Source organism: Terrapene carolina, unplaced genomic scaffold (assembly GCF_002925995.2).
Source record: "Terrapene carolina triunguis isolate 2854851 unplaced genomic scaffold, T_m_triunguis-2.0 Scaffold234, whole genome shotgun sequence".
Taxonomy (NCBI): Eukaryota; Metazoa; Chordata; order Testudines; family Emydidae; genus Terrapene; species Terrapene triunguis.
In genome coordinates, this window is record NW_020664585.1 from 6,974,543 (window position 1) to 6,988,878 (window position 14,336).

Here is a 14,336-nt window from a genome sequence, read left to right on the forward strand (position 1 = left end):
GGGGGTGTAAACTATTTCATTTTCTCTAATGGGTTGGTTTTCAATAGTTGTTATCAATTTAACTACTATGAGGAAAGCTGAAGTGAGAGTGATCAAGTTTATTTAGCTTCAGCAAAAGTCGCCAGAACAGCACAATCTTAGGAACCAATGACACATACTGATCAACAGTGCAACTCACATGCCAGATCTAGTACAGCTTCAGCTATTCTGGACACAGCTAGTACAGCTAATAGCTTTCCAGTTGTTGCAGCTGACAAAAGCACTCACAATACCCATTGTCAAAGCCAATCACTAGAGAACAAGAGTCCGTTTTAAGAAAAAAAGAACTAAACACTTACGTGTCTTGTGATTTTCCTCACTCTCTCTGTACAGCCTGCTCACTTTCTCCACAAGTTCCCATTTTTCGCAGCATCCTGAATAGTTGACAAAATTTCGAGCAAGTATTTCCTTCAGCTGTCGAACACTCAACCCTTCAATATCTTCCAGACTTGAAATATCAGACAATGATGCTCTTGCTCGCTTTCTGGACATGCTAGGGGTCTGAAACACACCAATTATTTCTTATGCTTTTAACTTTGTCACCAAAAAAATTACACTGTTCTAATTTTAGCTAATCCCTGCTATAGTTGAAAGAATTTACCAATCTTTTTTTTTTTACAATATTTTCAAATATTGATGTTAACATGCAGCACCACACCCTAGTTCACTCAAACTAAATTAACAGCGTGAAGGCTCTATATGGTTTTTTATGTCAGATGCCAAATAGGTCTAGTTTACTCTTTAGGTGGTTCATATGTCTCACCTGCTCTTCTGCGTTTTCTTCTTCTTCTTCTTCATTATTTGAAGAAGGCATTCCACTTTGTCCCTGCATATACAATGAATCAGATCATAACAACCCCTCTGGTACAGTAAGGAAAATGCTTTAAACAGGTCACAGATGACACAAATTGGAAAGCTTATGCTAAAGTTAGCCATTACAGTTTTAAGTGATCAGTCTTGTCCCAATTACCCATGTTCTTCCATTTTCAAGCGCAGGATGTAAAAGACCCTATACCCGCCCATTGGTATATTTAAAAAAAAAAAAAGTGTAGCAGACAGCATTTTTATAAGTTCATTGTAAGACCACAACTACTGGTACTGTACCTGTACAGGTGTTCCATTTTCTGTGCTTCCTCTTCTATTTGTAAGTTCTTGAGAGGACGACACTGATACAGACAGAGAAAATGGATGTGTAAAAAAACTAGAAGTCTGTGACCTTGAAGAATGCAAGCTACTAGTGTCTGTATCCTCAGAACCTAATCCATGATGGCAGAGTACAAGATCCACCAAGTCTTCTTTTTCTCGACAAGTATCTGTTGGTATGTTTCTAAGGATCAGATACTGACGCAGATCCTTGACTTTCAATCGCATTAACTGAGGCCGCTGAAATGCGGTCTCTTGTAACAAGTGACAAGTAGAACATCTTCTGAGATTTTCTTGTAAGACTGAACAAACTGAGCAAAAATCCTTCTTGCAGTCACAACACACATGCTAAACAGGAAGACAAAAAAAGCCATTAAACTGTATGTCAGATATTCACAGGAGTAGAAAATAAATCTATTTGCTATTTCCTTCACACACACCCCTCCATCACCCACTGCTATTCTTATGCTTTCAGCTGACAATCTTAGTATATGTTTTCTGAGATGTCTATGAAACTGGCCTATCAAACAGTTTTGCAGGTATTCTCCAGAGCATTTGTAGGGCTAGTACATTCATCAAGACATTTAATCAATTTTTAAAAAGCAACACTTAGTGTGTATTTAAGTTGTAGGTAACTCAAAAGGACATCCACTTGAAATCTAGTCAATTTCGAAGTGAGTTGCAAGTAATTTCAAGCACTATACCTGCCACCAAGTCTGTTTCTATTTTCTGGGGAAATTTTTAGTGTTTCTCTCACACATAAGGGAAATCTGACTACAGAGGAGAAAGTATGATTATACACAAGGTGCTGGCAAATGTGCCATGTTAAAAAAAAAAATCTTATCTTTCAGGTTTAGTGATCTTAGCCATTAATTCTTACAGTAATAAGAGCAATTTCAGACAAGTTTGATATAAAGTGAGTGTCCTTTTAAAATGTTTTCCTACTCTCAGCAAAAGAATCATCCTCCCCAAGTACTAACTGTGCAAAGCCATGCAGACCATCCATCCCCTCTACTTTATAGATTTCAACTGATGTATCTAAAGTTAGAGGAACCAGACAGCTGTTGAAGGTAGCTTTTTACTTCCAGACTATAGATCCAAGGTATACGCCCACAACAGCTGCATATACTAGAAAGTGGCAGGGTCACAAAGCAAACAATTTGGAGAATAGCCGCTCTGTGGTTGGAAACCTCTTTGTCCTTCATGATACTGCTGCTGCAAATTCTGATCGTGAGACTGCATACAAGGCATCCTCTTTCTGTGAGGACATGACAGTGTACACAATTCCACAGGCCTCATCTTGACTAGAAGAGATGTTTTTGAAAACATTAGCCAACATATTCTAAAACATTTTCCCTTGACTAGACAGTGGAGACTACAGGGGCAATGTCACAGAAGACAACATATAATGACTGCAGTGTAACAGTCATCCAGCACCATTAGAAACACTACTGAAGCCTTGACATATTGTTCCCCTTCCATTCCCAAAGAACTACGTTAAGATATTTAAAATTAAGAGTGTAACCTCATTAGCTGGGATAAAATTACTAAGACTCAGTTCTGATGATTCAAGATACTAACCAGGTTCTAAGCTGGAATCATGAAGATACCACTTTCTGCACTGTGCTACTAGGAAATTAAGTCATGGGAGACAATTATGCCTTCCTCTGAAGTAGTGGCTAGAAGTATAAGTTGCAGTTCCTAAATAAAATCTCCAGAGAGCTCCTCTGAAAAGATATTGGCTAGGACCCTGATGTTTTGGAAAGACAGTTCAATGGCTAAATAAAATGTAAGCTTTTATTTTGACCCTCAAACAAACAAAAAGCAACACTGTTAAAAGCAGTTATACATCAGAGTAATAAAAGAATGTCACTATGGGTATTTCACCGGGGGGGGGGGGAGGGGAGAGAACCCCACAAAACTCCACAGCAACAACTCTTATATCCCTTGTGTAGACATTTTGGCTCAGGCTGGAATGTGGGCTCTGAAGCCTCCCATCCCATCGCACCAGAGCCCAAGCAGCTACATGGCTATTTGTAGCATCATAACACAAGCTTAAGTCTGTGTAGACCTGGGCTCTTGAGACTCTCAGCTGTGGATTGGTTTGTTTTTGCCATGTAGACATACCCTGTATTTTTTTCCAGCTTGCAAAAGCCTCTCAAGCAAGAATGTGACACAAGAATATTTAAGGGAAGATATGAACTGTAAAGGACAAGGTAATTTTCTAATTAGACTCCTATGTCCCCTACACTCTAAGTAGAGCCAAACACTATAATTGAGCTACAAAGCACTACCAATGTATCCATTTCACTCAAAGCCATGTAGGATAACCTCTGTATACAAAAAACTAACTACAGACACCACAAACTTTTTTAAAAAGCTCTTGATTTAGATTTACTATTTCTAATATGAAAACAGAAAAGTCAATGTCACATACTCAACCCTTCCTGGAGACATGCTAAGGTCTTAGGTTGGCATCTAATCTCATCTCTCCTACCACAAGAAACTAGACACCATAGGAAATAATATCTCCACAGCAAAGAAAAAATCTGTAGGGAAAAAGACAGAAAAAAATCTCTTTCCGGATATCACAGGTCAACCCTACAGGAGAATAAATTGTAAGGGACACATCCACAGTAGCAAATAGAAGATGCAGAAGTTAAAGTTCACTTTTCCTGAATCTTCAGGCTGATAAATCTGAATTACAATTCTTCCAATAAGGGGGGAAAAAAAAAAAAGGGATGGTCTAAGGCAGGGGTGGACAAACTTTTTGGCCCGAGGGCCACATCGGGGTTGCAAAACAGTATGGAGGGCTGGGTAAGGAAGGCTGTGCCTCCCTAAACAGCCTGCCCCCTATCCGCCCCCTCCCACTTCCCGCCTTCTGACTGCCCCCCTCAGAACCTCCGACCCATCCAACGCCCCCTGCTCCTTGTCCCCTGACCGCCCCCTCCCGGGACCCCCTGCCCCTAACCACCCCCTGGGGGACACACACCCCCATCCCCTTTCGGAATGTGGCCCTGTGAACATGGGCGGAGGACTCAGGAGGAGCAGGGGCAGCCGGAGAGAAGCGGCGGTTTCCCCTTCAAAGCGCCGCTTCTCTCCGGCCGGCTGTGCGGCCACCCAGTGCTCCTCCTGAGTCCTCCGGCCGCGCTCCCACCACCCACACCGCCTGCCTGCCTGCCTCGCAACCCCTGCAGTGCAGCCCCTCCCCCCCGCGGGAGGTGTGCCGGTCCTGAGCTGCCCGAGTGCCCGGCCCCATGCCAGGGCACCCTGTGTTCACTGTTAAATCTGCCCCTCAGCCGCGCCGCCCGGCCGGAGCCAGCCACGCCGCTGTGCTGCTGGCACGGTGAGCTAAGGCTGCGGGGGAGGGGGGACAGCAGGGGAGGAGCCGAGGCCGGCCGGGAGCTCAGGGGCCAGGCAGGACGTAGTTTGCCCACCTCTGGTCTAAGGGCAACTCTGATGGTCACTTCAGACACGAGTGAAATGGTTCTGCATTTAACAACTTAGAGGACAGGGATGGTGGGAGCTCTAGCAATTAGCCTCAGATTCCTGATTCTCCAGTCACAACTGGCCTGATCTGAATCCCATTGAAGTTAATGGGAGGGCTCCCAGGGATTTCAGAGGACCCTGAATCAGGCTTAAGTTCTAGACCCTGTTTAGTTTAGAGAACCTGAGGTAAATAGTGGTCCTAATTCAAGAGATCTATTTGCATACAGGCAGAGGGAATTGGTACAGCCAAGAGTCACATGAGTCCCTTAACACAACTACCTCAACCACCATAATTAGCCTAGATCGATCTCTCCCCAAATTCTTTGGAATTTTAATAAATTAGCCCTAGGAAAGCTTAGATTGAGACATTATGGACCCTTAGCTACTGCTCAGGCACATTGCCACCAAAGGAATGCAGAGTACAGTAGATTTTAAAAAAATGGAGAAATCTCTGCCAAGAGATTGATCTGTTGTACAGAAAATCTAATAGAGATTCTTACATCAGAAACAGCTGGGCTTCAGTTTATTCTAAGTTAGCTGCAGAGAACTGGGTCACTGAGTGGTCACGATAATGCTGGCCTGCCAAATTGACTCTAATCTTACAGATTACATTATTTTTATATAAATACATAGAACAGTCAGTCATCTATGCGTTGGGTTTTGAAATACATCCATAGTTTAAACAAAATTCCAATCAATTTTATCTGGTACATTTTTCGTTTACTCACCTGTTTGACTGTAAGTGAAGTGATAGGCTACTGCACTGGTTAGGTTTTCAACTTCCTAACCAACCTTATTCCTCTGACACAGGGCTAAGACTGCAATTAAGTTCACTTGGTTTCTAAGGAAAATGCTACAATACTAATTGTGAATTTGAGGCTTTTCTGTTGCTCAGCCTCTCCATCACTCAGTTGTTCAGCAACTTCGTTGGTTATTATTTTGAACAAGCAATATAGGAAAACTAATCCTTTCTGACATCAACTTCCTCTGTGACCTTGAGCAAATCATTAAAACCCCTCCACCTGGTGCCTCAGTTTTACTATCTGTAAAAGGGGGAAATACTTCTCTCCTGACAGGTCTACAGATTAGTTAGTGTTAGTACAGCATTATTTAATAAATTATACTCACCTTTTTCCTAAAAACTGAAAATGAAAGCCCACAGGCTTTGCAGACTATATTGGCTTCTGAAGATGGATATGCTGAGAAGTCTGTATTTGGTGCAAATCTGAATGGGCCAGTACCTCCCCCAAATCCTGGTTGTTGGCCACGGACAGCTCCGGTACCCATGACTTCATTCAGCAACCCACAGCAGGAAGCCCACATGGATGTGGCTCCCGCCTGAAAACAGTAAAGGCAAAAAGGAAACTTAACTCCATTTTAAGATTCTTACCCGTGCATAACTTGTTATTGAAGAGATGCTTCATTCTGTTACACCATCATCCCACTAGTGCTGTGTATGAAATCCCAGAGTACTAGTAACTTAACACAGTAATAACTCTTAGAATGGTCTTAGTCCTGTGCTTCCCAACTGGGGTCTGAACAGTTAAAATAAGCAAAGGGTCTCTTTTGAGAGCAGTTTGGTGGGGGGCGTTGCACAAGCAGGCAAGGTAGAGAACTTGAAAAGGTAATGTTTTAGGAGAGTGGATCAGTGAAAGAAACAGACTAAGGATCAGTCAGCAAAGACACAGGAACCCACAAGGAAGACTGGCAGTTAGTGAGCAGAAACACTCGAAGGATGAGAGAAAGAAACCAGCAAATCAGGCCATAGCCAACAGCACAGGCTCAGCAAAGAATTTGCTGCTGGAAATGGAGAAAGGTGATTTTGTGGAAGCAGATTACACCCAGACAAGAATACCTGATGCGTGGGGTTTCTGCATTTGAGAGCAGAGGCACTGGAGTTCCCGGTAGCCTCTAGGCGACAAAACCACATTAGTTTCTATTTGGTTCATGTCTGAAATATATTTACAGCCAAAAGGGTTAGAATCTTATCTTAAAGGGACAACTGAAATTCTGTTGAAAGTGATAGCCTAACTTCTCGCAGCAGCAAGTATGCAAGTAAGTTTTTCCAAGCCCCTTCAGTAAGTGCAACATTGTTTTACTTGTATTAGGCATCTCTAAAATTGCTATTATAAACAGATCTGAATACACACTGACCATGTTTTAATTTTAAAAATCAAGCTGGAGCACCCAAAAAACATTCACTTTTGAAATACGCATATTTCAAGTATGAATTACTCGTTATCCTTGGAAATATTTTATACTGGAGTCTCTTGTAAGGGGGAGGGCAATCCACTGTAATACATATTCTACTTAAAATCTACACTTATAGGAGGCAGCTACTTTTAAGATTCAGACAGACAGACTGTGCAAGTCCAATTACAGTTTTTAGTTAGACTCAAAAATGATTACACAAAGAAAAAAAGAAAGATGTGTTCCTCGATCAGGCCAGCACCACAGTTCCTTCCTTCTTGGAAGGAAAACAGAGTGATGTGACTGAAGGATTTATGCACCTTTAAGGAAAACACCAAGCAATGAATTTTAAATTGGTATGTTTAAAGCTATTTTGTCTTTCAAGCCTTTACCAAAACCACACTGGAATACACTGAAAAGGGAGAGGATGTCTTACAGCTAAAGAGGAAGAAAATGGAATACATGTATTTGTGATTTCAAGATTAAATGCTAGTGCAGGAAGGAGCCTTTATCAGTTAGGTATGCATGGAACTGCACGAGCATTTTATCTGGAGACTGAAGGGTTTCTAACTCACAACTCACATTTTAGCCACTAGCTAGACTCATTTTAAAGTGAATTTATAAACTTATTCTAAAATTAACTGAAAACATTCTGATATTTGTGGTAATTGAATGCAGAATTAAATATATATAACCCAGGAATTTTGTACCCTTCAATATGGTAGGAAACATTCCTCTAATTTTGAGAGATCAGTTTATAAGAGCCCATGGGAAGCTATAAGAAATCCTGTTACAAACTAAAGATATTTTATCTAAATCTTTCCATGAGAAAGACTCAGATAAACTTGAAATTCTATGAGAGGCATTTCTCATTGTGATTCTGTACATCTCCAGCCCACACAAACCTTGTGCCTTCACTTTTCCTATAGGAAGTTTTCAACATCTCTAGTTAAATGTGTCACTGAGGTTCTAAACATTGTCAGGGCTAGGACCTTGTGTTCCTTTACAGCTGTACTGCACCTACCACATTATAGGCATCACCAGAACCAAATATTCATAGACAATAAATCTACTGAGCCCAATCTTGCAAGCACACCATGTGCAGAATTTACACTAGACATAACAGAAGACCTGCATGTGGAGTGCTCCCAGGACACTACCATAATTTAAAGCTTCCCACACACCCTTCTGAAAAGGAGTTAAAGATTTTCATCCTGCTACAGGAATACCTGAGAACACTGGATTTTTCAACCCATCTTAAAATTCTTACGTCACAGTGTTTCCTTTAGCAACAAGATCCATTAATCTAAGAACTCCATCTTTTTGTCCCTAAGCAGTCATCACATGTGTCTATTAAAACCTTATGTTCATGCCTGAGTGGGTTAAGTCAGTCACTGTCAGTATATTTTCAAGAAACTTATTTGCAGTGAAAATGGCAATAATCCCCTCTAAAGTGAGCAAAGTGTTGGGCAGTAATGATTTAACTACCATATAAAAATCCCTTTAGTGTACATTATTAACAGACAAATGTTCCCACTGAGGTACGTAATCAGACATTCATGCTTGTTTACACATGCTAAGCCAGTCTTCGAAGAGCTACCAATATACAGTCAGCACCTCAGAAACTGACAGTTAAGGAACTTAAGTTCTTGTTAACCCAAACCTCAATTTTCTACATTTAATACCAAAAAGAATGTAGATTAACCAATACTCATTTTCCTGTGCAAATTTCAAGTTCTCCCTGACCATCCTAGTTTTACTAGACAAGAATGAGTTGTGCTGATATTTTTTTTTTAAAGCAACCCACAAGATATACACTTTTTAATCTACGAGGACTAAAACACCTGTTACAAGCACTTTTAATTATTTCTGTAATAGACATGCGAGACGCTGACAAAGATAACATTAAACAAATTGAAATTTAAAAGCCACAACTGCCAGCCCAGCTTAACTGGAAAAATGGACCTGAAAGGTAACTGATCAGATCGAAGGAAGAAGATGCCCCAATTATCAGAAGAAAGGATTGTGCATGTTGAACTCCAAGTGAGCTAAAAATCAGGTTTGGGCCAAAGTTAGCAATTGGCAATGACATCACTTGTTTGTTAAAGGATAAACTCTTGAGCTGATCACTTGCTGCACCAAGTTAGAGCCAACCAACACTGGTCTAAGCACCCCCAGGCTTAGCTCTTCTGTAAGTATTTTGATCAAATGATTATAAATGTTTTGTTACTATTTGAATGCAGTATATTGCTTATTATTTAGGGTTTTAGGCATGTTTAGTGCAATTGTATAAGTACCATTTGGCCTGAAGATCTAATGAAGGAATTTATAGTTAATGTCTAGTAGTATCTTCTATTAATAATAATAATTCCAACATGTATGAAAGCCATGGTTCAAGACACTGTTATATCAACATAATTAAAAGGACACTGTTAAGTAGTTACAGCCAAATAATTAGGGGGATGGAAGGAAGGATGTGGTTTTTTGTTTTTGTTTTTTTTAAATGTATGAAATTACTGGGGGAGGAAGGGAGGAATAAAACATCCTCCTGTAGAGAATTTGAACACTACAGTTTGTGTTAGCACATAGCAACATGATAGTGAAACTGTTCATTTAGTTCTGGTTGTACCTTCAGTGAAACTGGCCCAGAGCAGGTTCTCCCCTCCTTCAGCCCCCAGCAGATAAGGCCAGAAGGGACGTTCTGATCATCCATTCTAGTCTGACCTCCTGCATAACACAGGCCACCGGATTTATTTCAATTATTTCCTGTTTGAACTAGATACAGCAGCTCCTAAACTTTACTGGTTCAGGTGCCACCTTCTTAGAGAAATGAATGGATGGAACAATCAAGCTCAAATACTAACATAGTGCATGAACAATAATTTGGGAACCCCTGAACTTAAAGCATCTCTTAGAAAAACCTTCAATTTTGATTTTAAGATTTCCAGTGATGGGGAATCCACCACAGGCCTTGGTAAGTTTTAATGTCCAAGCTGAGTTACATGCAAGACCTAACCAAATAAGAGTCAAACAAACAAACAAAAAATCAAATTTAATTTGACCAGTATTTAAAACTTGGGTTAAAAAAAGCAGATAGAATTTTCTCTTGACTGCTTACCTTTAATAAGGAACTTCTTGCATGTTTCTGTAAATATGGTATAAAACTGATCAAAGTTTTGGTTTTTTAATCAATATTTAAGAATGAACTATACATAAGAGAAGATGAGGAAGAACAGAGAGGGCACTTGGTTGGTTGAACAAATGGGTGGTTCGTTGGGTGGCAACAGCCCACGGAAAGATAAGGATGGCAATGATGAAGAGTAGCAACAATCAGGCTACCAACTAGTTAAACATCTGTTTTTCTATGTTTATCTATCCAATAGGCTGTAGCAGCTCTCTACACACCATTATCAATACTGGGTATATATTTAGGAAAAATATATTTTGTTTCTCTTATGTACCAATCATGGATTACTTTAAAATAAGCACTGATAAAAAAAAGAAGTGTTGATTATATTGCATGAAGTCTTTCCATAAACCGTCTAATCAACAGCTGATTCTTTGTACAGAATCAATGTTGTGAAAAGGTAACTAAACCACACATACTGTAGAGAATGTCTGAAAGTTTTGGCCACCCTGTTTAAGAATGAGACCATGCCAAAAGTAAGATGTATACAAAAATAACTTACTAACTTTAGTAAGTCAGTCAGCGGCACTGCTATGGGTACCCGCATGGCCCCACAGTATGCCAACATTTTTATGGCGGACTTAGAACAACGCTTCCTTAGCTCTCGTCCCCTAACGCCCCTACTCTACTTGCGCTACATTGATGACATCTTCATCATCTGGACCCATGGAAAAGAAGCCCTTGAGGAATTCCACCATGATTTCAATAATTTCCATCCTACCATCAACCTCAGCCTAGATCAATCCACACAAGCGGTCCATTTCCTGGACACTACTGTGCTAATAAGCGATGGTCACATAAATACCACCCTGTACCGGAAACCTACTGACCGCTACACTTACCTACATGCCTCCAGCTTCCATCCAGGACACACCACACGATCCATTGTCTATATCTTAGAGCTTGGCTGTAACCGCATTTGCTCCAATCCCTCAGATAGAGACAAGCACCTACAAGATCTCTATCAAGCATTCTTAAAACTACAATACCCACCTGCTGAAGTGAAAAAACAGATTGACAGAGCCAGACGAGTACCCAGAAGTCACCTCCTACAAGACAGGGCCAACAAAGAAAATAACAGAACACCACTAGCTGTCACCTTCAGCCCCCAACTAAAACCTCTCCAGCGCATCATTAGAGATCTACAACCTATCCTGAAAGATGATCCTTTACTCTCACAGATCTTGGGAGACAGACCTGTCCTTGCTTACAGACAACCCCCCAACCTAAAGCAAATACTCACCAGCAACCACACATCACTGAACAAAAACACTGACCCAGGAACCTATCCTTGTAACAAAGCCCGATGCCAACTCTGTCCACATATCTATTCAAGTGACACCATCATAGGGCCTAATCACATCAGCCATACCATCAGGGGCTCGTTCACCTGCACATCTACCAATGTGATATATGCCATCATGTGCCAGCAATGCCCCTCTGCCATGTACATTGGCCAAACCGGACAGTCTCTACGCAAAAGAATTAATGGACACAAATCTGACATCAGGAATCATAATACTCAAAAACCAGTGGGAGAACACTTTAACCTGTCTGGCCATTCTATGACAGACCTGCGGGTGGCTATCTTAAAACAGAAAAACTTCAAAAACAGACTCCAACGAGAGACTGCTGAGCTGGAATTGATATGCAAACTAGACACAATCAACTCAGGGCTAAACAGGGATTGGGAATGGCTGAGCCATTACAAACATTGAATCTATCTCCCCTTGTAAGTATTCTCACACTTGCTTCTTATCAAAGTGTCTATACTTGGCTACCTTGATTATCACTTCAAAAGTTTTTTTTCTCTTACTTAATTGGCCTCTCAGAGTTGGTAAGACAACTCCCACCTGTTCATGCTCTCTGTATGTGTGTATATATATCTCCTCGATATGTTTCACTCAATATGCATCCGAAGAAGTGGGTTGTAGCCCACGAAAGCTTATGCTCTAATAAATTTGTTAGTCTCTAAGGTGCCACAAGTACTCCTGTTCTTTTTGCGGATACAGACTAACACGGCTGCTACTCTGAAACCTAACTTTACTAGATAGCATCTCCTTATCCTCCTTTCAACCAGAGCCCTTAACTATCTCCTCCATGCCCAATTTTTTTCTTTACAGGACTTGTGCTCCATTTTATTATTTATTATTATTATTATTGTTATGTATATAGGAGGCCTAAAGACAGTTTTCAGGTTGTTTTTTCTATATGTAAGTTCTGTCCTAATTAGAAGTTTATAAAACGTGACATCATAAGAGTCAAGAAGTGACAGTAAAGCAAGGTGAGGAGAAGGGATTATTAGTCCTGATTTAAAACTTGTGTTTTTGTTATCAACATAACTTCAATAGCTAACTTTGTGAATAATAGAAGCCTTTGCTAATGATTCAGCACCTTTGTGCACTCAAGGCATTACACTTTCACAAAACAGTTTCCCAAGACTTCCAGACATATTATGTCTGGTCATCCCTAGTTGGAGGATCTCTGGGATTTCTAAATGTGTGTGTGTGTAAAAATGAGGGAGGGGGGGTTGAAAGACTGTTTCAAGGCTTCTTTAGCCATTAGACACATACCAAAAAGGACAAGCCCAACTTTTTTTTCAGTTTCCCGCCCCAGAATCCCCTACAGTTCAAATTTAATGAACTACAGATTCTATACTGTGCCCTAATGCCCACCACCACATCTACCTTGCACAAATACATGTGAATGCTCTGACCCATAAAGAAGTTGTACTAAATCTTGGAACATATGCCAGATCATGACACCAGGATCTGGTGCAATCCAAGATCTATGAACATTCACCAAATTCAGGAGGCAAGCAGCTAGTACTAAAGAGCCCTATAGCGAGACAGGGTCTCAAGTTCATCATTAAAAGCAGGTCCATTTACAATCTGTAAGCCCTGAACAGCTCCTGCTAGGGTTCTCAAACTTTTGTACTGGTGACCCCTTTCACATGGCAAGCTTCTGAGTGTTTAACACCATTATAAATGCTGGAGGCAAAGCAGGGTTGGGGTGGAAGTTGCCAGCTCACAACCCCCCATGTAATAACCTCGTGACTCCCTGAGGGGTCCCGACCCCCAGTTTGAGAACCCTTGAGCTAGTGGATGGTATCTGGCAGAGCTGCTTGCCTCTCCTCCAGGTCCTGTACGGCAGGTGAAGAGGTCAGATCAAGCTAGCCCTTGAGGGTATGTCAATACTGCACTGTCAACTCGTGTCTGGTCTTATGGACTGTTTCCAAGCACATGCCTGAGCAGCCACACTGCACGGTCAACAACTGCTGGACCTGGGTCTCACAGCCCTACTGATGCGTCCATCCAGCCCTACACACACCTGCTGCCCCGGCTGTGCTGCTTCAGCTGCAGCCACACTGCAAAATGACCGGGCTCCAGCCCGAGTCACACCAGGACTCAGGCCCGGACCCTCCTCACTGGCAAGATCCCAGCGGCGGGATCCGGAGCGCTTGCGGCGCTGACCCGAGCCCGGCAGAGCGGCGTGGGCCCGGGGGGGAGCCCGGACGTGGTCGCAGCAAAGGTGCCAGGTCAGCCGGGCCCGGGGAGAGGCGGGGCGGAGTCTCCCCACTACCAGCCCCCCCGGGGGGGAGCCCCTGTGGGCTTGGCTCACGGGCTGCCAAGTCACGGGGGCTTCTTAGCCTAGCGCCAGGCGGGCCCGGGGGGGGCGGGGCGGGGGGGGGCCGCGGGCTGGGCACTGGCACAGGAGCCCGCCACTCCCCGCCAGGGGGACACAGCCCTGGCGGCTCCCGCAGCGCTTCCTATGGCCCGGGGACCCCCACTCACCTTCATGGCCGCTCCCGCCTCGCCTCCTCCAGGGGGGACGGCGAGCCCAGCACCCTCACATCCCACCGGGCCCCGCCCTGCGCGGCGTCCGGAGCGCCGCCTCACGGAGGGCGGGACAGGCCGCCTCCTCCCACCCCCATTGGTCGCCCCTCAGCCAATGAGCGTGAGAATGTCCAGCGGACGCTCCAATCGGAGGAGCGGGCGCATCCATTCCAGGGGGAGGGGGACGAGTCCATTCAATGGGGGGTGGTGAGTGAATGTTAGGGCCTCCACAGTCCCCTCCCCCAGGGAGGAGCTGGGCCGGGCGGGGCAGAGCGGGGCTCGGCTCAGGGGCGATCCCAGCTGAGGGGCCAAGCCTCGGGGGCAGCCCCATCGCTGCAGCACCTGCATCAGTGGGGGAGATCGTCTCTGGAGCGGACCAGAACCGAGCCGCCCGGGACACCCCACCTGGGCCCGTCTCTAGACCGGACCCGATCCGAACCGATCTCCCACCG

The 14,336-nt window shown here is 43.2% G+C and overlaps 1 protein-coding gene across 1 annotated transcript; it reads right to left on the minus strand.

The window, feature by feature from the left end:
* Positions 1–226: 226 nt before the first annotated feature.
* RNF34 (ring finger protein 34) lies at positions 227–13,918 on the minus strand. The gene is made up of 6 exons (XM_029912618.1): positions 13,843–13,918; positions 5,800–6,009; positions 1,144–1,530; positions 803–865; positions 339–540; positions 227–291 (listed from the first exon to the last, which is right to left on the minus strand). The coding sequence occupies exons 1-6, from the start codon at positions 13,846–13,848 to the stop codon at positions 227–229; spliced, it is 933 nt and encodes a 310-aa protein (XP_029768478.1). The 5' UTR covers positions 13,849–13,918.
* Positions 13,919–14,336: the final 418 nt, after the last annotated feature.

Coding starts and splice junctions, on each gene's coding strand:
- RNF34 (XM_029912618.1), bottom strand. Junction 1,531..5,799: donor TTTCAGTTTTTAGGAAAAAG/GTGAGTATAATT, acceptor CTTCCTGTTTAG/CATGTGTGTTGTGACTGCAA. Junction 292..338: donor TGAGGAAAATCACAAGACAC/GTAAGTGTTTAG, acceptor CTTGTTCTCTAG/TGATTGGCTTTGACAATGGG.